The sequence below is a fragment of the Jaculus jaculus genome, chromosome 10 (assembly GCF_020740685.1).
Source record: "Jaculus jaculus isolate mJacJac1 chromosome 10, mJacJac1.mat.Y.cur, whole genome shotgun sequence".
Lineage (NCBI taxonomy): Eukaryota > Metazoa > Chordata > Mammalia > Rodentia > Dipodidae > Jaculus > Jaculus jaculus.
Window position 1 is genome coordinate 103,406,020 of NC_059111.1, and position 24,246 is coordinate 103,430,265.

Sequence of the window (24,246 nt, forward strand, 5' to 3'; positions counted from 1 at the left end):
CCGTGCTCTATGGTTCCATTAATCTAGTATGAACAATGTCTTTCTGTGCAGTTGCTGTAAAGCCGCCCCTCACCCTCAGGTGTCGAGACACGAGCTGGGGCTGAATTCTCTTCGTGCCTTGAGTTTCTTTTCCTCCTTGTTGCATGTCATTGTGTGAACACCGAAATTGTCTTTGGGAAAGGAACCAGACTCACGGTTGTAGGTAAGACGTGTTCCAGGTAAATTTCCAGCTCCTTTCTAGGCGTCCGTCCATTTCTGAGTACCTGCATTCTGGTGTGTCAACGATGACTACACCTTTGGCGCAGGGACCAGGCTATCAGTAGTAGGTAAGTCTCAGAGTCTCTGGGTGTGGGGCTCAAAGCACCAACTTCTCCTTATTTTTTGCTCCCTCACTGGGGCTACTGAGTCATCCTTATACCTGTGTTCTCTCTGCCTGGGAAGCTCCAGTCCTCAGAAATCCAAAAGAAAGAGCTTGCTCCTGGGTCCTGGTTGAGGAGAGACCATCTCAGGTCTGAGACAGAGTTCAGGGAAGGCTCCCTGTAAAGCAGTGCAGGTTCTTTATGGAGTGGGTGCTGAGCCTAGGATGGAAGGTAGGGAAGGAAAAGGAAAAGGAGAGGAGGGATCAAAGAGGAAATTAATGAGCTGTGACACCTGCATACTCGCCTCACTGAGAGAGCTACTCTGCAGGAGATTCAGATCTTCCTGGCTCTGGCTTTCACGGATGTCTCTTCGCCTTCCCTGCCTGTGTCCGAGGAAAGCTATGGGAGGGCCCAGGGGGTGTTTAAAGCAGGTCTGTGGTGTGGTAAGGAACAAGATCCTCTGTGAAGCCCAGCTGTGCTCAGTGGACAATGAGAGGTTTTGAAGTGGACCCGGGAGGCTGTGTTCGGGAAGCACTGTCTATTTTGGGGAAGGAAGCCGGCTGACTGTCATAGGTAAGTCAGAGCTGAGGGACCAGGAATCAGAGGAAGCTTTTCTGGGGAGCCTAGGTTAAAGTGCATTTTTTTTTTTTTTTTTTTTTTAGTCAGGAAGATCTAAATATCTGTGTTGATGTAAACAAGGAGTCAATATTTCATGGGCTGAGGACACCAAGCTTGGGCTGCCTCCAAATGCCAGGCAGACTCATTTGGGAAGGAAACTCCGTGTCCATTTTCTGTCTCCTTGAGTGATATCTGCTCTGACCGTGATAGATGAGAAGGCCATGACGTTGTTGTTGCTTCTCCCTAACACAGATAAGACAGGAGGGGGAAAGACAGAATAGAAGTTGATGTTGGTACATTTTCTGCCTGTCCATTGCCCAGAGATAAAAGCCTCCTGAGGAATGAGCAGGCAGGCATGGGGAGGAGAAACGATAGGAGGCCATTTTACTGCCAGTCTTGAATGGTGTGCTACAACGAAAGAGTGTTTTTCGGCAGTGGAACCAAGCTCTCTGTCCTGGGTACGTGAGCGAGCCAGTGTGTTGAGAGGTTGGGTATGCAGGAGGACACCTTGGAGTGGGCACAAGGAGCTCAGTGGAGGCTGTGGGAGAAGGTAAAGGTGCCAGAGGTCCCTGGGTTCTTTGTGGAGCCAGCTTCTGTAAGGAAGCGCTCTTCTGGGGTTTGCCACCCCCCATGTGGTACTGTGTACTAACCAAGCACAGCATTTTGGAGCGGGGACTCGACTCTCTGTCTTAGGTAAGTGTTGGGACCGGGATGGTGGGGGCATTGTCCCTTGGAGCCAGGGTCTCTGCTCGCCCAGCATTGCTGGAAAGACCTGAGAAGCTCATTTATTCCTTTGCTGGTAGAGTCTGAGAGGACAGCCTGCTTCCTTTATGCTAGACTGCTCAGCTCGTCTCTTTTTCTCCCCCAAGTCTTCAGCCTAGGACCCGGCTCTTCCTTACTTTCCTGGTTTATCTGAACTTCTTGTATGCGTGGATCTGCCCCTCCTTGGTCTCTTCCTTCAGCCTCTTCTGATAGTGTGCCTCCCACGCCTGGCATTCCTGTAGCCCAAAGCTGTGCCTGCAGACAGACGGAGGAGGCCATCCAGCTCTCAGGGAACCTAGCCTGGCCCCTCTTGCTGGGGACCCGAAGTGAGTTTTCCTAGGGCCACCTGCAACTATGCTTCTAGAGCGAGTCCTTCTACTGTCCATGGGGCAGCAGCCAGCTCACAGGGAGAGCTACGAAGGCCCTATTCCTGATGGTGGTGGGGAAGGGACAGGGTGCCATTGTTTGAACGCAGGGGTCTGAGAAAAGAACTATTTAGAAGGTTGGAAGGCAGAGTCACCCTTCCCTGGAGCCCTGTGCCATCTCCTACCTCCTCCTCTCTCTGTCGCTTGTCAGCATAATTTCCCCCGGGCTTGATGCAGCTCCCATACCACTGCACTCCTTGCTTCCAGACGTTTGTGCTTTCTTGTTCTGCTTTCCTTAGTCTGTGGGAGCCTCACCCCTCATCTCCACCTTCTTAGGGCACATATTGCTTTACTTGCTCATTTTACCAACACTTTTATTTTGCCTTGTATTGTCACTCCTTGCTGCATTATAGATCCGTTTTGGTACATAGCTTCATTTTCTGGCTTTAAATTCTCCAGAAATCAATGCCAGCACAGCCCTCTCATCCTTCTTTCATCTTCCTCCTTTTCTCTCTCTTCCCCCGATCTCTGAAGACCCACATTTGTCTTCCTGCCATGGCTTCAAAGATTGGGAGCAGAGGGAACTGGGCTGGTGAGAGCCAGCTGCTCTTGAGGACCGCTCTTGAAACTGAGGGTGCAAGTCTGTGTCCGGGCATAGTAGGAACTAGATCTGCAGAAGAGACTGGTATCCACTGTGCTGGGGGCTTCAGGATCGTAGATCTGGTGTGCTCACAACTGGTGACATGCCTTCTTGACAAGCGAGATGATGTAAAGAGGGGAAAAAGATAGATAGAAGGTTCTCAATCCCCCAGGTCTATTCTGGGATAACGGGTTAGAGGATCTGTCAGGAAAGCCTAATAGAATTATTATCATGTCTGAGGTATAGCAGATAGGTTGGGGGAGTAGGTTGGCATGGGATTGGGCCTGGGCTGGAGATACAGTAAGAGACGGAAGAATGAGACACCTAAGTCCTATCAGGACTGGGGATTTGGGTGTTCCTTCTACTACAGGCAAAGCCATGTGCCAGGGATATTCAAGGAAAGTTGAAGTCAGAGAGCTGGATGGAAGGAGACAAGGGTGGGCAGCAAGGGGGCGGGGGTCATGCAAATGGAAAAGCGAGTTAAACGGGTCCAAAAGTCTCTAAGACGTACAAAATGGGAAGGGCCGCCTTAAATGAAAATCCTTTTTACAGATTCAACAACCACGTAATGTGACTATTTTTATTCTCAGTATTATTTGTTATATAAGATTTTTGTCTTTTTCCTGCCCCATGCCACAGTATTTCCATCAGAACCACTTCTCAACATTGGACAACGTGGAGGCACCTGGCATTGGCATACGTTTATACCAAAAGCTACATCCCCCGTATCAGAACTGAAGCTAACAAAAAAGGCATTAAACGTTAGAAAATGAGAAAGGGCTTGAAGGACAAATGTAGTTTCTTACCCTCTTCCCATTTTCAGATGGAGGCCGTTTTTTTTTTGTTTTTTTTTTTTTTTTCAGTAATCTCACAAATTAAATTTCTTCCGTCTGCTAAGCATATGAGTGGACCAGGACCTTCCAGGGTGAAACCTCTGTGGAAGGGTCCTTTAGCTCTGTGATTTGCTTAAACCAGCAATTAGGTTTCTACTATGTTAAAGAGTGCAGAATCCGGCTGTGAACTAGGATTTCAAAACTAACCAGGGATGCGTGCTGAGCAGTGCAAAAATAAAAGGGTTCAAGCTACGAGCGGCACCTTCCACATAAAACTGCCATCCTGCACGGTGCATGCCAGGTCTCTGCCAGCACAGTGTAGGCGTGAATGGGGAACATCAGATAGGCTGTCAGCCAGAGGCAAGGCACTAACTCAAAGCAAGTTACGTTAAAATATATATAATATTAGATATAGTGTTATATACAAACAGCAGGAAAAGGGGAGGCAAGGTATTTAGAAATTCAGAAAAAAAAGTCAATATAATAGGGAACTATTACTTCAAGGTTAGGCAAGGAATGCCAATAATATGTGGTATCAACCCAACAAATGAATACATATACCTCACCAGAGAAACAAAATGATAATTAGAAAAAAAAAAATCAGCTTAGTTCCTATGATCATCCTGCATGCAAGTATCTTTTGATTTAAAATCCAGACTTGCTCAGTTCTGTCATTCTGAATCTGAAATATCAGCTGGCTACATTCTGAGCATGACTTTGAAAGGAGAATGAAGATAGCTGTATTTTTTTTTTGACACATTATTAAACAAGTCTTAGGGTATGAGATATTGCAAAGGAAGCTCAGAGGTGCAAAGGTAAGGTCAAGGGATAATCACACAGAGTCCAGGACAGTGAGCCCAAAGCGAATGAGACCTTCAACCACTTACTTTTACTTTATGAACGCCCTTTCCAGCCCTGACACTCAAGCACACGAGCCCATGCTAAGTCCAGAGTGTTCCCAGAACAGTCCTCTTCCCCTCGTCCCTTTCCAGAGGACCTGAGCGAGGTGAAGCCACCCAAGGTCTCTGTGTTTGAGCCATCGGAAGTGGAGATCTCCGAGAAGAAAAAGGCCACCCTCGTGTGTCTGGCCAGGGACTTCTACCCCGATCACGTGGAGCTGAGCTGGTGGGTGAACGGGAAAGAGGTCCGCAGTGGGGTGAGCACAGACCCGCAGCCCCGCAAGGCCGGGCAGAACTCCAGCTACACCCTGAGCAGCCGCCTGAGGGTGTCAGCCGCCTTCTGGCTCAACCCACGCAACCACTTTCGCTGCCAAGTCCAGTTCTACGGGCTCACGGAGGAAGACGAGTGGACCGAGGACTGGGCCAAACCCGTCACTCAGAACATCAGCGCCGAGACCCGGGGACGCGCAGGTGAGCTGGCCCTGGGCAGCAGAGATACCAGAGGGGGTTTGGAGAGAGTCAGGCATGGAGTATAGGTATACCAAAAAAACCAAAATGACTGGAGACTAACGTTCACATGAAGGTGAGCTGTGAATCTAGAGCTAATTCTAACCTCAGGTCCTCAGCTCAGGAACCTCATGGAGCAGAACGTCTGAGTTGTACCCCATCTTTTCCCATCCTCACAATCCCTGCCACCTTTGGTGCGCCATTATTCGTGGCATCCCAGAACTATGAGGGTGACGACGGTGCAGCAGAAAAGTGACGGTACATCACAGGCATCTGCTCGGGCCGGGCAGGCTGTGCTAGGCAGTGGGGCACCACAGGAGGCTGGCCTGGGCTTGGAAGGCTGTACTAGCCCAGAGGGTGACTTAAGTTTTAATCTTCTTAAGAAGAGTAAGTCCCTCATCCATTTTTTTTCCCCCTCCCTTTCTTCCTTTCAGACTGTGGCATCACCTCAGGTACGTGTTTCTCTCCCTCTTTATCTCTTAAAATCTTGACTCCACAGCTGGGGACAATGAAGGGGGTAGATTCCAAATGCTCCTGCTCACAGGTATCAACCAGCTCTCTCTTTCTGCCAACAGTGTCCTACAAACAAGGGATCCTGTCCGCCACCCTCCTCTACGAGATCCTGCTGGGGAAGGCCGCCCTGTATGCTGTGCTGGTCAGTGCCCTGGTGCTGATGACCATGGTAAGGATTAGGGAGATGGGACACATGGGTGACATGACACCTGATGCCCGGCAGCTTAGATCTATGAGTTTAGGGACTTTGCCAAGGCCAGAGGTGGGTAGGAGAAAGGAAGGAGTTTTACTGACACACTCAGAAGACCAGCTGTACCTCCACCAGATTGTAATCCGTGAACCAGCCAGAGAAACAAAAGTTGTGGTCACCCCCAAACCCGACCGATATTGGGAGAAACCCTAGTCTTTGTTTAAACAACAGGCCCTTGTACTTCCTCTTAGTCTCCCCACCTCCTCCTCACACACACAAAGCATGCATGGCCCCTTCATAAACTCAAAACCCTTGTCTTCTCCAGGTCAAGAGAAAGGATTCCTGATGCCAGTCCTGGAGGTGGAGCCTGGAGCTTCCAATCCATAATGGTGTCAATACAGACTCGCTTTTTCCAGTGCTTCTGACACGCTGTTCTCATTTCTCCCTTCATTCCAATGTGTACCCTCTGCACAAGTATGACTGAAGCCCTCTTAACCTAGAGAAAAAAAAAACTCACTTGCCTATATTATTGCTCAAACCAATAAACATGCTTTGGAACAGCCTGACTCTGACTTGTGTGCATCTCGATATCTCTGCTGGTCTGTCTCTAAACAACCTGTTTATTCAGGAGAGAGGTAAGAGGTATTCCGGTAGGAAAAATGAGAGCTCCACCCTGAGATCCTGAGGCGGACAGAAGAGGCTAATTCCATGTGAAGGACAGTGGTGGGAGCTGAAGGAATTCCTCCCAGAACAGAAAGAAACACCAAGATGCTGAATACAGGAATTTCCTTTCCTGCCCTCAACAAAGGCACTTTGAGGAGTAGCAGTCATTGGCTCCACAAATGTATCCACTCAACAACTAGTTATCATACAGTATAACATAGTATAGTATAATATAGTAATATAATATATTATAACCCCCGGGTGTAACAAGCTTGGTTCCCTGTGTATCACCCACCTTCCTTTCAGCTTCTCACTGAATGAATGAGTCTCTATTTGTTCACCAAGGAGAAATCCTAGCTGAGGGCAAGATCACATGCTGATCTGAATAATGATTTAAAAACTTACATTCAATGGAAGGTATGTTTTACAGCTTAAGTGACAAATTCCTCTCTAGTGGATTTTGATAGGCATGAAAATATCCTATGATTGTGTCTGGAAGCATAGAAAATAGTTCCCTAAATTAAAAAATCAGGCCTTTTTCTACTTCCAGAGACTTGTCTCAGGTTCTGTCGTCTCCCTGTGCCCTCTGTGAGGCAGCCCTGCTCCTTAAGAGATAAAGTCAATCTCATCCTCCCACATTCACCGTGCTCCTCTCCACCCTGAGGCCCAAGCTGCTTGCTCCAGGCCTTTCTGCATTGCTGCTTCTGTCTGCTCCGTCTGTCGTGACGTGGCACCCTTCTTACCTTAGCAGCTACTAGGACTTAAAGATTTCACATTGATATCTTTCCTGCCAAAATTCATTCTCCAGCGTTTTACTTCCCAGTCCTTGCTCTTCACTCAGCTGAGGCTCGATTAAGTACACCCTGCATTTTGCCAATCTAGTGCACTGTGAAGACCTCCTCTGTGACACTTATCAGATTTGATAGTCTTTGGGCTCCTCCATACCAAAGCTTGGTGTATTTTTATAGTATTTCCCACAACATGTGGGAGATGGTATAGTACCTTGGTTCTGGGAAGACACAAAGCGGCGATTTTTAAATTTAGTGCATGTTGCAGTCAGGTTTGCATTGCTGGTAGAAATCACCCAACCAAGAGCAGCTTGTGGAGAAAAAAAAAAAAAAAAGGTTTATTTTGGCTTACAGGCTTGAGGGGGAAGCTCCATGATGGCAGGGAATATGATGGCATGACCAGAGGTGGCCACACCCCCTGGCCCACATAAGGTAGACAACAGGAACAGGAGAGTGTGCCAAACACTGGCTTGGGGAAACTGGCTATAACACCCATAAGCCCGCCCCCAACAATACATTCTCTCTAGGAGGTGTTAATTCTCAAAACTCCAACAGCTGGGAAACAATCATTCAGAACACCTAAGTTTATGAGGGACACCTGGATCAAACCACCACATGCCATCCCTGGCCCCCAAAACTGATAACCATCCATGATTTAAAATGCAATGCATTCATCCAACTTTAAAAGTCCCCATAGAATGTTCATACATACCCATAGTCCAAGATCTTTTAACTGAGCCATAATACCAAAAAATCCCCCCTTCCAAAAAAAAAAACAAAAAACAAAAAAACACATAATGGCACAGAATAAACATTCACACTGCAAAAGATAGCATTGGGCATAGCAAAGAAATATTCAACCAACACAAGATTTAAACAGGGAAACCATCAAACTCTGTAATTCCAAGTCCAACAACTCCAGCCAGTGACAAATCTCCAAGCACAATAATTCTAACCAGCAACAAGTCTCTGGAATTCCAATTCCACCTGTCCAATTAGGCTACGCAGTCCTGGAAAACTTCATCCAGGGCCGTCATCTCCATTGTGGTCTCCACTGCAATCCACAGTTCATCCTCATGGCTCCATGGGATCTCCATGCAGGCATCCAGCAAACCTGCTTCACACTGCCCATGGCCATGTCCAAAACACAAGACAGTGTTGCAAACTCAATGACCCTCTATTTCCTGCATTTCTTATACTCCACAATAGCGGGTAGGGTGTCAATTTGTTAATCCAAGGAGGAATAAAGCAGACTTTGAAGAACAGGACACTCCTTGAGCACTCAGATCCCTTCAAAACAATCTACATTTTTCCTGTTGCCCCAGTGCAGGTCAGCTGGCCCAATCTCATAGGTTGTAATCTCTCAATTGCAGCTGAATTGGCAGCAATTCACACAAAGATTTTTTTTTTTCTGTGCCATATCCCTCTGCTCACACCAGTTCATTTCTACTCAAAGCAACCCTGCACAACCTCTCAGGACCCAGGCAAAACAGCAAGCTTTCCACACAACCTGTTAGCCCAGTCCAGGCAAAATCAGCTCCAAAAGGCCAAAGCCACACAGTCAGGAGTCTAGCAGATATCCCACTCCTTGGTACAACTTTACTCTTGCAGTCAGGTTTGCATTGCTGGTAAAAATCACCCAATCAAGAGCAGCTTTTGGGGAAAAAGAGATTTATTTTGGCTCACAGGCTCAAAGGGGAAGCTCCATGATGGCAGGAGAATGATGGCATGAGCAGAGGGTGGACATCACCCCCTGGCCAACATCAGGTGGACAACAGCAACAGGAGAGTGTGACAAACACTGGCAAGGGGAAACTGGCTATAACACCCATAAACCCACCCTCAATAATACACTTCCTCTAGGAGGCATTAATTACAAATCTCCATCAGCTGGGAACCTAGCATTCAGAAAGCCTAAGTTGATGGGGGACACCTGAATCGAACCACCACAGTGAATAAATGAAGGAAACCAAAGTGACTTGATTCAAAAGCAGTCATCTCTGTAAGGCCTTCCTAGAATAGCTATCTACCCTTCCACTTATAGCACTGCACATAGACTTCCTACCCTACTGTAGGACATAATGTGTTTTCAAAGTTGTGCTGTGCAAACATATACATACATACATACATACATACATATATGCATATGTGATTATACACACACACATATACAGATATATACATACGTATATATATATATATATTGATTTACACATGTCTGCATACTTATTCAGTCAATGATAATATATCATTCTAATATGCTGCATTTGACGTCCAAGGAAACAGATTTCTACATCATAGTCCCCAAGAAAGGAATCCCATACACAAAGGAAACGTCATGAATGGAAAAAGCTGAAATAAAAGGCAGTGCTTGGAAAGTGCAAGGTGAAGTGTGTGCTGAAGTGCAGGCACTAGTGCTCAGTGTCAGATTGGGGTAAGCAGGAAGGAGTCTGAGGATGCTGCGAAATCTTCAAGGGAAGACGTGGCTCCAGGGACCCCCTACTCAGAGGGCGGCCGTGCCGGATGAAGACGTGAGAAAAAGTATAAACAGCATGGCTAGGAAGTTCTAAGGCATCCACGTAGCTAGGTATGAGGCTCAGAGATAGGAGTCATCCTAAGTAAGCCTGAAAAATTAGTGATAAATGCTCCTCTGAGAGGGACTCGTTTCCTTGCAGCCGTGATATGACACAACTCAAAGCAGGCACTCCCGAATACCTGCGGTAGAGTACATTGAGAAGAAATTTCAGCTGTCCAGGAAACAGTGGGAATGCTACCAGCTGCTTATGATTTGCTTATTCTTGTGCCCTGAGTTGACATCGCCTGCTCTGTGGATTCCTCTGTTGAAGGGGCCCTTCCTCCTCCTGCTCCTCCCACCTACCTCACTATAAATACCAGCCTGAGCAGGTAGGCACAGTGAGCCCAGGAAGAGAGACCCAGTGATAAGGTCTCCCAGCCTGAGAATGTGTTTCCGAGAGGGGCGCCCTGCCCCCATCAGCCCCAACCCCACAAGCCCCACGACCTTTCCCATGCCCTCTCCACTTTAAATTTTCTCAGCTTTCATCCTTCCTCAGTCCCGTTCAGTCAGACCAGCCTCTCTGCCACCTGGGCTTCCTGCCCTTGCCTAGGGATTGGAGGAGGGGACCCATGAGAAGGAAATATTTTTGTATCATGGTGTAGCATTGTGGTAGCTGGGGCGGGGGGCACAATGATTCATGTAGAAGAGGTGCTTTTACAAAAAGCTCTGCCCCAGAAAATACTCCTTCCCAGCCCAGGGAAATGCATCATATATATAGGGAAAGGTCCACTGGGATGGTCTCTGCCATAGTCTTGCTAAGGCCTAGAGTCCTTGAGTTCGTACCATCACCTTGCCCCAGACAGCTTCCCGGAAATGCACAAGCCAAGCCGACGTGGGATGGCCCTCCAGCCGGCTTCACAAAGCTTACTCATTACAAAGTACTTGCGCATGCATCATGTACTAAGAACTCATGTTCAAATAAAAACGCCTCTGTGGAAAAGATACTACTTTACTTTTCAGATGAAGAAACTGAGGTCAGAGAAGTCACAGATCACATATCAATAGTCCTAACAAGCAAACTCTAACTTGGAACGTTTCACTTGGAAGGCTGCCCACCACCGTCTTTACATTTCAACGTCACCGTATCCATCCCCAAGCCAAGTTGACTGCCCACTGCAAATTGAAGGTGGCATGTCATGTCCAAATTGTCATGTAGCTAATTCTGGAGGTAGGAAAGAGAAGACAGCTCAAGAGGGAGACAGCCAGTGCCCTTCAGGCTGTCCTAAGGCAGGTGCAGATGGAGGAGGAAATTTTGGCAGGTCCTTTCTGCTGTGCTCCTATGCTGAGCAGATCTTTGGGCCCGGGACAAAGCTCACGGTGCTAGGTAAGAAGGCAGTTACCCATCCAAGTGGGAATGCAGGTGGACTGCTCAGCCTGGAGGACCTCTTAACCCAGGCCTGAGAGGGGTGAGGGCAGGGCCACCCAGAGACCTTCATCGGGGAAGATAGGGTTTGCGTCAAGATTGCCGGGGCTGTGCAAATACTGGGCAGCTGTATTTTGGAGCTGGCTCCAAGCTGACCGTGTTGGGTAAGCCCGACAGCTGGGGGACACTCTGGGGTTGGGATGAAGAGAACTGGGCAATTAATTGGTTAACTTACGCTGGGTATGAGCTGATAGGCCTGAGCAGAAAGATTTCTGGATTCTGGGAGCAATGGAACACTCAGGGTAGAAGGCGATAGAAGCTGGGCTGGGCCAGCAGGGGTGCAGGGCAGGGCGGGCTTTTGTCCTGGGCCGGGAGGCTGTGAGCTCACAAACCCTGTACTTTGGCCCAGGAACCCGGCTGACAGTTCTAGGTAAGCTGGACACATGGGGTGAGAGGCGTGGGGCGCGCCTAGGTGGGGATGGTCTAGGCTGTTTTTGTGCTGCGCCCCGGGGCTGTGAGCCAGAACACCCTTTACTTTGGAGCTGGTACCCGGCTGACGGTTCTAGGTAAGCTGGGACCTCCAGGGACAGAAGTGGGCTTTGGGGTGAGGTGCGGGGGCCCGTGGACCAGGAGACCCACGACTTGGCCCAAGCACCGGCTCCTTGGTGCCCCGGGCTGGGGCTGCGCGGCCTTGGGGAGGTCCTCTCCACCGGGTTTGTGCGCCATCCCCGGGCTGTGCGGGCGGAGCCTACACCCTGACTTTCTTTCGGGGCTGGCCGGCAGTTGCCCGAGCTGGGTGAGCCTGCCTGGGACCCGCCCGCAGCCTCGGGGGCAGCGGGATGGGGTGGAAGGCGGCGAGACGGAGGCAGCCCGCCCAGGCGCGGGTTTGCGAGCGGGGCCGAGTCTCTGTGCTCCTACGAACAGCATTTCGGTCCGGGCACCAGGCTCACGGTCATCGGTGAGAATCGCGCATCTCTCCCGCTTGCTTTCAGCCCCATCCCCGGGGTCCCTGCAGGGGCGTGGGGTGGAGCGGAGCTGCGGGGGGGTTCTAACAGGGGATCCAGCGATGAGGGTCTTCTCTCAACTTCACCTGCTTCGCAAAGGGGATGGGTGGGGTCGAGATTTAGGGGCTTGGTCTGGAGCCGCAGGGACGTTCCAGAGGACAAAAGGACAGGGGACTCCACTTGTCTCCGAGGGAGGAGAGGATTGAATAGGAGTTGGGAAAGCCTCTAATTGGAGACACAGGCAGGAGGGCAAACCTGGTTTGGGGATAGATCTGCTACTAAGAGGAACGAAAAGAGTTGACGAGGCAGAGATCTGAGGAGTGGGGCCAGATGGTTGTACTTCACCGTGCAGCTGCTCCAGACCGCTCAGGTCTGGGTCAAGCTTACTCAGGCCCAGCTCGACTGAAAGGAAGAGAGTGTGGCAGGCAAGAGAAGGATCAAGCAGCCGGAAAGACTGACAGATAAACAAGAGTCAACAGGAGACTAGCTGGGTGGACAGACTGTTGAGCAGTGTAGGGTTAGAAAGAAATAGATTTGAAACATCTCCAATGTTTTTTTCTTCCTAAGCTTGGGGCTCCTGTAGAAGGCTTGGGGCCCTAATATCCACCTCTGCCTATAGCTGCTGGTCCAGGAAAGACGTGCCAGTCCCCAGACAGGCGATAACTTTAGCTGCTGGAGTACATTTACCCCCCCGGGTGAATCTCCTGATAGTCTGAAAGCTTCCCGTGCTCAGTGTCCTAAATTAGACAGCCCAGGCTCTGTGGAGAACTCACTGGTCAGCAAGCACACATTAGAATGTAGAGATGCAGCCCGGGTAGCGAAGACAACGCCTTGAACTAGCTCAGGCTCTAAGGCTTAGGAGGGATCTTAAATATCGCCTGGTGATGGGGAGGCAAGGCTAGAGAAGGGAGATAGCTCACAGTCTGGGTATTCCATCCTGGATGGTTTGATAAGCACAGCAAAAGGACACCACTTGTAGTTGGACCATTGTTAAGCAGGATCCAATAGGATTCAGCCATGCTAAAAGGTGTCCAAAGGAAGTGCTAGGTTTCACTAGTCAGGTGGGGTAGAGAAAGGTCTAGACTCTGGATTCCATTTCTGGTGTTTGGGAGGACCGTATGTAAGGCACCGAGTAGGCCTCAGTTTCTCCCACCCCTGTACTAACCAGGCTCACTTCTGCTTAGCTTCTGAGAGCAGCTGAGATCGGGAGTGTTCAGGCTGACATTGCCATTGACTGATCTTCTGTTTCTATGGATATAGAAATCCAGGTTGTGCATGTGTGATAGATGGGTTGGCCGGGAAAGAGACACTTCACAGTTTTGCTTAAGGCTAGCCCAGCTCACAAGCAGCGCACATACAAACAGCAGCCCACTAGGGTTCACTTAACTTCCACATTGTCAAACCACCCTCAACCCTGAAGAACCCTGCGAGGACCCACAAACATGGCAATGCAGCTGACCTCACTCCAGAGTTGTATGGGCACTATTTCAGGGTTTAGTGAGGGTTCGTTTATGTTTATCCTGCCTGTGGCTTTAATGTCTTAGAGATCAGCATGCCTGCCTCAAGGGAAGTGTTTGATATTTTTTAATATTTTATTTTTATTTACTTATTTGACCGAGAAAGAGGGAGAGAGAGAGAGAGGTGGGGGGGGGGGAGAGAATAGGCACACCAGGGCCTTCAGCCACTGCAAATGAACTCCAGACACGTGCCCCCTCCCCTTGTGCATCTGGCTAATGTGGGTCCTAGGGAATCGAACCTGGGTCCTTTGGCTTTGCAGGCAAATGCCTTAACCAATAAGCCATCCTTCCAGCGCTGATTTGTTTTTTCAATAGGGACTGAATGTTTCTTGATTAAGAGGGTCAGTGAAGTACATTCCATAATGCCCCTGAAGCTCTGGGGAAGTATCAGAGGCAAGGTCTTTGAGATAGTAGAAATAAAACAGCTTGAGAGCAAAGATTGGTGGAATCAAGTGCTATACGTAGAAATGAGGATATCAGCCTTTCGGCCCAGGCTCCGCCCATTGAGACCTAAATGTACAGCTAATTAGCAAGGTAGGAGTTGTGGGGAAGATTGGTTGACCAGAGGCAGAAACAGCTAAGAAGTTTGCTGGCCCAATTCAAAATGAAAATATGGGCAAGCATGGTAGTGTCTCACATCTGTAATCCCAAAACTGGGGATGCTGAGACTGGAGGATTGACATGAGTTTGAGGCTGGTTTGGGCTACATTGTAAGTTTTAAGCTATCATGGGCTTCAGAGTAAGACCCTGCCCCCCCCCAAAAAAAAACAGGATAAGAAGAAAAAGAAAAATAAGAGAAGAAAGAAAAGAAAGAAGGAAGGGAAGAACAAAGAGAGAAAACAAAAGAATATGGAGGCTCTAACTTAAAACCTTTAAAAATTTCAAAATGGTGGCAAGAAAACATTAGCTAAATCTTAAGCCCATGGTTGTGCGTAAGAAATATGTAGGTTGCGTACTATGGCATGAGCCCTGGAACGAGATCATCTCAATAGACTTGCAAGAAAGGGTCAAATAAATTTCCTCCATTGTTTAAGAGACTGTGATTAGGTTTTCATCTGAAGATTAGCTTCTCGTGTATGCAGAATTGCTTGAAATGGAAAAAAGGAAAGAACAGGTGGCACTTAAGAGGATAATTTCACCCTTCACAAAGTTCAGTAAACCTCATGAACACAGGGTAGGCCAAGAGGACCAAGTGTATTTAGTGTCATACAGGAGGCCCTTTCCCCTCAGATATCTCTCTCATGCCGTTTCCCCTAGTACCTCAACTCTAGCTTCAGATACAAATAACCTGGCTTACAATGGGGCATTCCAAGCTCTTACGTCTGTTGGGGAAGTCAGTGTTGTAATTCTCACTTCACAAGCAAAAAATAAAAATAGGGGTTGGAGCGATGGCTTAGCAATTAAGCGCTTGCCTGTGAAGCCTAAGGACCCTGGTTCAAGGCTCGATTCCCCAAGACCCACGTAAGCCAGAAACACAAGGTGGAACATGCATCTGGAGTTCATTTGCAGTGGCTGGAGACCCCGGCGTGCCCATTCTCTCTATCTAACTGCCTCTTTTTCTCTCTGTCGCTCTCAAATAAATAAATAAAACTAAAAATAAATAGATAAAAATAGAATACGGATACAAAGACAGCAAAGAGACTGTCCCAGCATCACAGGAGGGCGCAAAATCATTGCTGAGATTTAGACTGTGTTGTTTTGCTTTCTCAGTCCCTGGGTCTATATGTGCTCACCACGGCCCTGCCTCCACCCCTCTTCCCTTTCCAGAGGACCTGAGCGAGGTGAAGCCACCCAAGGTCTCTGTGTTTGAGCCATCGGAAGTGGAGATCTCCGAGAAGAAAAAGGCCACCCTCGTGTGTCTGGCCAGGGACTTCTACCCCGATCACGTGGAGCTGAGCTGGTGGGTGAACGGGAAAGAGGTCCGCAGTGGGGTGAGCACAGACCCGCAGCCCCGCAAGGCCGGGCAGAACTCCAGCTACACCCTGAGCAGCCGCCTGAGGGTGTCAGCCGCCTTCTGGCTCAACCCACGCAACCACTTTCGCTGCCAAGTCCAGTTCTACGGGCTCACGGAGGAAGACGAGTGGACCCAGGACTGGGCCAAACCCGTCACTCAGAGCATCAGCGCCGAGACCTGGGGACGCGCAGGTGAACCGCGACTGGGGAGCTGCCGAGGAAACTGAGCAAACACAGGTCCAGGGAGAAGTGAAAGGATCCAGGCAGAAGTCAAGAGTAGAACTAGGAGCCAGTCCACTGGAAGGGTGGGAGGGGATGACCGAGACCGCACCGTTAGCAAATCGTCGTCCATATTCCCCTCTGGGGAACCATAGAAGCTGAATGGGGCAACACGGGCCCACTTGGTCCCTAGGTGCTCGGCACCGCTGCGCTGCGCTGATGGAGCACTTCATAGCCCACCCGGCGGCTCAGCACCCATGTGCTCTGTCTTCCAGCTCCATCACTAGTCGTCATGGCAACTGCCCTTGGCATCAGAAAGACCATCCCTCACTCTCAGAGGAAGGTGTCTACACTAGCTGGCACGCATGTATTTGTGCCTATGAGTCTTGCTTTAACATTTATGACTTAATGTCCAGCGTGGTGGCACACGCCTTTAATCCCAGCACTCGGGAGGCAGAGGTAGGAGGATCGCCATGAGTTCGAGGCCACCCTAAGACGCCATAGTGAATTCCAGGTCAGCCTGGGCTAGAGTGAGACCCTACCTTGAAAAACCAAACAAGAAAAAAAAAAAAAAATCCTCTGACTTAAGGCTCATGGTCCTCAAGTGTTACATCCTCTCATGCACTTTTCTACCTCTTTCTTTCAGACTGTGGCGTCACCTCAGGTGAGTAGGCCCCTCCCTTTCTTTCCATCCTCCATAGGGTTTGAGCTCTGGAACCAAAATATGGAGAAGTGGGACACGGGAGGCCAGAGCGGCCTGCTCACAGGTATATACCTGCCTGTTCTCCTTCCTGCCCACAGCATCCTATCACCAAGGGATCCTGTCGGCCACCATCCTCTATGAGATCCTGCTGGGGAAGGCCGCTCTGTATGCTGTGCTGGTCAGCACGCTGGTACTGATGACCATGGTAAGGAGCAGTGTGGGTGGCTGGAGGGAGGGTGTGAAGTAGTGCACACAGGATGTAAGGGAATCCAAGAGGGAGCCGCCGCCCTGGTGTCTGCTGTCACCTCATTGGCCATAACAGACACGTACCAGGGAGGAAATCCAGGAATCACAGTGGATACTCCGCTGGAGGATGGACAGGGCAAAGGAGCCCTCATCAAACTCACACGCTAGTGAAGGCCTAGTCTATCAATGCTGCTGGACCCTGACCATGTACTTTTTTACTCAGGTCAAGAAGAAGAGCTCCTGATGCCAGCTCCTCATCTCCACCCAGGATCCTCCTCTGTCTGCTCAGTGTGCTATCCTAGAGAGTTATCCTCTCCCGACTCCCCCGCCTCATGGACACCCACACTTCCCACTCCCTTGCACAGGCTGCGCTCCTGACCCCATCTGAAGTAGTCTAAACCAATTAAAAAAAAATGTCAAGCAAGCTAGACGTGGTTGTGTCTCAGCAGAGCCTGTGGGATCCTGCCCTTCACTAACATCCCTTCTAATCTATAAAGGCACCCACCCCTCAGGTAAACAGAGTATTAATCTGCTCCCTTGTTGGACAATGATGTTTCTTCCTGGTCTTTCCAGTGTTCATCTTCCACCGCATCCCAGCCTCAAGGCTTAGAGTCCTGCCAAGCATTTCAGGGCCCCACTGTACTGATTGTCTGAGGAACAATGACTGGGCTCTGGAGAACAAGGAGGGCCAGGGCAAAGAGAGAGACCACCAGCCACAACCCTGCTCAGCACGGGCCAGAAGGCCAGGCAGACCTTCAGCTTAGAGTATCTGGCCACTTCTCAATTCGAGGTTCAAGTGTCCTTAGTTAGCCTTTGGGTTTTATTCCATGCCTCCTTTCCTTAATGCCTCTGGCTTATCCTACTTGAATATTTCAGTTCAAGTTCTGTGTGACTTTCCAGGTGGGAATCTTAGAGAAAGCAATGAGTGGAGACACCTGACATCTCCTAGGAGCAGGCACACAGGTTTGACATCGGGCGAGGATAACCCCTCAGATGATAATTGGATCAGCGGGCTTGCTGGTGTCTTTCCTGTGAATGCAGAAAGTGGAGACATTAGCAGGTGGGACTGTGGGAGGAGCAAGTGTTTGATACCCTAAAGTGTGCCAGGAGGCCAAGGTGAAGCACAAAGGAATCTCCTCAGGGAGGTAAAATGCCAAGTGCATTTATTTCACCTAACAGAGATGGAGAGAGTTACTTCCCGCATGCTTCTTCCATTGTTAGAAAGAGATCAGAGCATCCCAAGTGTGGGACTATCTGACCTCTGCAGGTGGAGTGTTACCTCTGAAGGGTACACTGTGGAGATTTAATTCATCACGGTAAAACCGCTACATTAGGGAGAGAAAGGAAACAATTGGAGAGATCTGGAGGGGTGGCTTAGTGGTTGAGACATTTGCCTGCAAAGACAAAGGACCCAGGTTCGATTCCCCAGGCCCCACATAAGCCAGATGCACAAGATTCATGCGCCTGGAGTTTGTTTGCAGTGGCTAGAGACCCTGGCATGCCCATTCTCTCTTTCTTTCTCTCTTTTTCTCTCTCCCTCTTTCTCTGTCAAATAAATAAATAGTTTAAAAAAAGAAATAATTGGGCTGGAGAGATGGCTTAGTGGTTAAATGCTTGCCTGTGAAGCCTAAGGACCCCGGTTCGAGGCTCGGTTCCCCAGGTCCCACGTTAGCCAGATGCACAAGGGGGCGCACGTGTCTGGAGTTCGTTTGCAGAGGCTGGAAGCCCTGGCGCGCCCATTCTCTCTCTCTCCCTTTATCTGTCCTTCTCTCTGTGTCTGTCACTCTCAAATAAATAAATAAAAAATTAAAAAGAAAAAATTAAAAAAAAAAGAAACAATTGGAGAAAAGAAGGCTCAAAGGAGTGATACGCCACATCTAAGTTAACTGAGGCATAGTGTTGGGGTGAGAAGCAAGGCCTCAAAGCAAAGAATGGAGAAGATAGGTGAAGGAGCCTTCCTGAGTGTCTCCTTACTGTCTCCAGGCCCGGGTTGGACACTGACACACCTATCAGCCCATGTAATCCCCACGGTGACCTTAGAAGTAACTACCAATATGCCTAGTTCACAGAAGCCGTGTATTGTTATAAAAATGAATGAAACAGTCTAGTGATTTTCTGAAGATGGTGATTCTGGCAGTGGTCACAATGGTGCTCATTCATGACTTCACCGTGACCATACAGCAACTGTTCCCAAGCTCGGGGAAAGGAAGGAAGGACCTACAGAAACACACTACAGATGCCTTGATTACACAGAGTGTTTTTATGTTTGTGTTTTGTTTTAGGGTTGTCAAGATAAAGTGCCACTAGTTAGATTAAGGCAGTAAAATATATATATACATACACACACACACACACACACATATATATATATGTATCTTATTTATTTTTATTTGTTTGCAAGCAGAGAGAGAGACAAGAGAGATAGACATAGAGAATGGGCATGCCAGGGCCTCCAGCCACTGCAAACAAACTCCAGATGGATGTGCCACTTTGTGTGTCTGGCTTTATGTGGGTTCTGGGGAATCAAACCTGGGTCATTAGGCTTTGTAGACAAGTGCCTTAACCACGGAGCCATCTCCCCAGCCCCTAAATTTATTCTCTTGAAGCTCTAGAGGCCAAAAATCTAAAACCACATGTCAGCTGCAGAGGAGGACCCTTCCTTCCTTCTTCTCATGGCTCTCAGTCCTCCTTGCCTGTGTCAGCATCTCCCTCCCTCCCTCCCTCCCTCCCTCCCTCCCTCCCCCCCTCCCTCCCCCCCTCCCCCCCCTCCCTCCCTCTCTCCCTCCCTCCCTCCCCCCCCTGCCTTTTCCTGGCTTTCTTCTCTGTCTCTCATCTTCAGCATTTCCTCTCCTTTAGCTTGCCAAGACATGAATCATTAGATTTTATTCCATTTAGACCTCTTAACCAATTACAGCTACAATAACCCATTTTTTTTAAATATTTTTTTTTAATTTTTATTTATTTATTTGAGAGCGACGGAGACAGAGAGAAAGACAGATAGAGGGAGAGAGAGAGAATGGGCGCGCCAGGGCTTCCAGCCTCTGCAAACGAACTCCAGACGCGTGCGCCCCCTTGTGCATCTGGCTAACGTGGGACCTGGGGAACCGAGCCTCGAACCGGGGTCCTTAGGCTTCACAGGCAAGCGCCTAACCGCGAAGCCATCTCTCCAGCCCACAATAACCTATTTTATGAGTAAGACCACATACTGAGATTCAGGATGGGCAAGATTTTGTGATTCCACTAATCACCCACGAAGTTCAGAAAGTGGAGGCGAGGGCTTCACAGAGACGAGTTTCACAAGCCAGGAAAGATGAGCCTCATGTCAGGTGTTGCCATATTCCAGAAACTTCCATCATTCATGACTTTCTAGAAGCCTCAAACTGTACTCGTTTTTTTTTTTTTTCTTTTTTTAAATATCTGGATACTGACTATTTTCTTTGTGTGTTTTAATGATGGCTATAACATTGAACAACAAAAGGTGCAGGCTTTAGGCCCTATACTAGGACTCACAAAAATATGCTTCTCCTTCAGAATATAGGCACCTGGGAAGAAAAGATAATTCTCTAGAGAAAATGTCAGTGTTGTAATGATCAGAAGGAGTAGATTGGGGATGGGAATGTTAGAGAGCAGGGGTTTGTACAAGCAGAACTGTGACGTGCTGAGCGGTGGTACACAGTAGAGGTCGGGCAATGGGGAGACAGTCTCTCCTCAGAAGATAATTGGGTCAGTAGGTCTGGCGGATGATTTCTTGTGGGTGTAGAAAGTGGAGACATTAACAGGTGGGAAACTATGGGAGGAGTTAGTGCTTGATACCCTAAAGTGTGCTAGCAGGTCAAGATAAGAACACAGGAATCTCCTCAGGGAGATAAAAAAAGCCAGGTGTATTTCACCTTATCAATTCAGAGGACCTAACAGAGATGGAGAGAGATACAAAGTCATGACCCAGAGAAGTCTCCAAGTTTCTCTCCGAGTCTTTACACCATTTCCTTGTCTCACAAACAGTACAGCTCCCAACACTGAGACCACAGGCACTGGAAAGTTAATTTCTAATACCCCTGCCTCTTTCTCTAGGATCTAAAATGATTCACCTGGAACTATTCCAGGAATCCTTTCCATTCTCCCTGAGGCTAAACTGAGAAAAGATGGGTTAGGTCTAGGTCAGTTTACAGTGTTTACGGTAGGGATTGAAATACTACTGAGATGAGTTGGCAGAAATCAAGTTGGTAATGAACTGCAGGCCTCGTCACAGAGCTAGTGAGCAGACAGCTTCAGGTTCGCTGAGATGAACTTCCAGGCCAGGCACAGTTATGGAGGAAGGGATGTTTATTGACACTTACAGACCCAGGAGAAGTTCCATAATGGCAGAAGAAGCTGGCCTGCCTTCATAGGTCCAAGCAGAGAGAGAGAAAGAGAAGCACGAACCAAAAGCCAAAAGCCACACAACACAGCACACTTCAGGAACTCCAGCTAGGCACACTTTGCATATCTTTAGATTGAAATCTCAAACCCACCACCACACCTTAAGATCCACTCAGTGACACTGCCCCCAGCCAGGTGGCTACAGAAGCAAACTACAAATTAATAAAACACTTAACATATTGGGGGCCATCTATTGAAACTACCACAGCTAGAAAGTGCTATGCAGGTAGTTTGGGAGAAAACTCATCAACTGTCTTACCAGCAGTGGACCTTGTGAACTGCGCAACCAGCCAGCCAGGCAAGATGTGCCCACCTATACAATAGTGGCCAGTTATGGGGGCAAATAAATATTCTCTGATTGGATTTTAGGATTGCTCAATAGGAAAGAATTCATATCTGATACTGAAAACACAGTCAAAAGAAGGTCACGGGCCCTAGTGTGGAAGCTAATACTGTTGTTTGTCTAGATGGATATGTGTGTCCATTAAATTACCTTCTAAACACCTGTGTTCATGCTGATACAGCAACTCTCACTTTTGATCAGAGATTCTTTATACATATGGCAAATATATACATATATATACACATACATATTATGTACATAATATGTATGTATATACATATAAACATACATTATATATGTAAATAATGCTGAGTATGGTGGGACATACCTTTAATCCAGGCACTTGGGTGGTCAAGGTAGGAGGATCACTGTGAATTCAAGGCCATCCTGAGACTATATAGTGAATTCTAGGTCAGCCTGGGCTAGAATGAGATCCTACCTCAAAAAAAAAAAAAAAAGATTAATATATGTGTATGTGTGGATTTGTGTATGTTAATTAGTGAGAGCAAAGAGGACACTCATCAGATGTGATCCTGACAAAAGGAGTAAAGAATGACTGTTCTGACATAACCAGGACACAGGATGTCCCAGGGAGGCTCTTTGGCAGTTCTTGGGCCCGGGGTTATATTTACAGTGAGAGCTACTAAAGAGATTCTTCAAGGACCTGGCCTTTGCACCGGATCTAACTTCAAGGCTGGTCTTTTTCATATTATTAAGTAATTGGACGGTTAGGTAACACGCAGGATAGTGACCACAGAAAACCCCACAAGTGACACTAGCCCTGGAGCAAAACAGGCTTATCGTCAGAAGGGACTCACAGAAAAGCACGTCTAGAAGAACGCCTAGTGTCCCCACGTTCTCCCCGTCCCATAGGCACTGCCGAACTCCCGAGGGGGAGCTCTCTAAGGGACCTTTACAGGTTTCTTTGTCAACTAGGAGGGGGAAGAAGAATCTAATAGTCGCGCGATTATGATAATAACTTCTTTGTAGCGTATTCCCGTGGGAACGGGCTGCGGGGCCACCTGCTTAGAGGCTCGCTCCTATCCGCACCAGCAACCGTGGAGCGCTTGACACAGCCCCACTCACTGCTGTGATATGTAAACCGGAAAAATGGGGATGCTCGTTCTGGAAGTCGTTGAGCTCGTCCAAGAGACAAGAGTGCTTCTATGTTTTTTTCTTAATCAACTGAGGAAGAAGAATGAAAATAAGAAAGAAAAGGGGATTTAGAAGAGAGGTTGGCTGCTATTGTATTAATTCCTCTTGCTGAGCCGTTTCCCCGTTTTCTTCTTTTGTAGTGATCCAGGCAGGAGTAGGCACCGTTACCTCAGCTGCTAATAATCTCTAAAACAGCGCCGAGTGCCCTGCATAGAAGGAACATGATGAGGTCACCTTGGCTCAGTGTGGGGTGAGGGTTGGTATTTGAAGCCCTCTGTTGAAGCTCTGTGTAAAAAAATAAAAATACAGTGCAGACATACTTAGATCCTTCTCCATGTAGAGTGTTGATAAAAGCTTGTATGGAGTTGGGGGATAAAACCCAGAGCTAAAACCAAGAAGTTGATTCTTAGCTTTGCCACTGACCTCTGGTTTAATCTCTTTTCTCTTCCTAAATTTAATTCCCTCACTTTGGTCACAAGGCTCCCTCCACCACATCCATGGCAGTTTCCCATGGAATGTAAGAAGACCCCTGCTGTACAGGGCCCTGGAGCCTATCTAGCAATTTAATTTCAGTTCACTTATGTTGGTTATGGCCAACTCCCATAGTTTTCAGAAAGGTGACTTCTAGGCTTTGGAACGGCATAGTCTGAGAGTTTATGCAAGTTATCTGACCCCAGGCACAAAGCATTCCATGCCCTTATCTAGGGCTGGACATCTTCCCCTGTCTATAAAAGCCTTTATTTATTTATTTATTTATTATTGGCTCTGTATATTTGCAGCTCTAAAGTCCCTCATTTCCTTAATAAGTCTTACCTCTCTGCCTCCTAAGATTCACTGTGATAATAGTTGGTCTGAAAATTTACCTGGAACATCTCTCTCCAACATACAAGACACATTCTGCTCACTGGTCCTCTGACCTCCATCCAGTTTCCTGTTCCTTTGCCTTGGCTGTCCATACTCTACCTCTCCTGAACCTATGCTCCTGAGGGCTCTGGGGAGACAGGGTCTCAGGGATGAGAAGACTACCTGTAAGCTAGCAAAGGGAGCTCCAGTGGGCCAAGAACTCTGCCTGTTTCTAAAGTTTTATCAATGTGCGAGGCAACAGATCTCCACTGTCACCGAGGAGAAAGTGAACATCTTGACAGGGAGACTGGCTCAGAGCATCCTGCAGGCCCAGTCTCCTGCCACGCCACAGGCAAACCCATGGACGATGTAGAAGTAAAAAATGTAAAAGATCTTGGAAACAGTGATCCCAGGCTCATGTCCTTGGCCACCCCAGCGGTTATACATCTCACTTCATCGTACAACAGGCTTGATGGTGACTGGATCTTGGAATTGCAGACAGTCTGTGTGATTAAAAAAAAAAAAGCACAATAACAGAGTCATGAATCCCAGCCTTGCCCCGCACCATGTAGCATGAACTATCCTTAGACAAAGAGCTTTCCCTCCATCTGTCTGAGTAGGTCATTAGGTCTCTGGACAGCTCTCTGAAGAATTACGTCCAATTTATGTACCCATTAAATCTCATTATAGCACCTCTCATTGTTCATACTTAGTCCTCTGAGAGCCCTTCAGAAGATAATTGAGTGCCCAAATTATGAGAAACTGAATAA

At 48.1% G+C, this 24,246-nt stretch overlaps 2 gene segments (V, D, J or C); both read left to right on the forward strand.

Annotated features, from left to right (window-relative positions):
* LOC101613727 overlaps nucleotides 1-6,212 on the forward strand; it is a 98,146-nt gene extending 91,934 nt beyond the window's left edge. Inside the window, 5 exon segments of the C gene segment in view lie at nucleotides 160-202; nucleotides 4,570-4,947; nucleotides 5,418-5,435; nucleotides 5,559-5,665; nucleotides 6,012-6,212. Of these exon segments, the coding sequence occupies nucleotides 160-202; nucleotides 4,570-4,947; nucleotides 5,418-5,435; nucleotides 5,559-5,665; nucleotides 6,012-6,032 (567 nt within the window).
* A 3,380-nt stretch (nucleotides 6,213-9,592) lies between these two features.
* Nucleotides 9,593-17,140, forward strand: LOC101610828. The segment is given in 6 exon segments: nucleotides 9,593-9,667; nucleotides 11,858-12,032; nucleotides 15,363-15,740; nucleotides 16,414-16,431; nucleotides 16,569-16,675; nucleotides 16,940-17,140. Coding segments are annotated over 6 exon segments (774 nt in total).
* The last annotated feature ends 7,106 nt before the right edge of the window (nucleotides 17,141-24,246 follow it).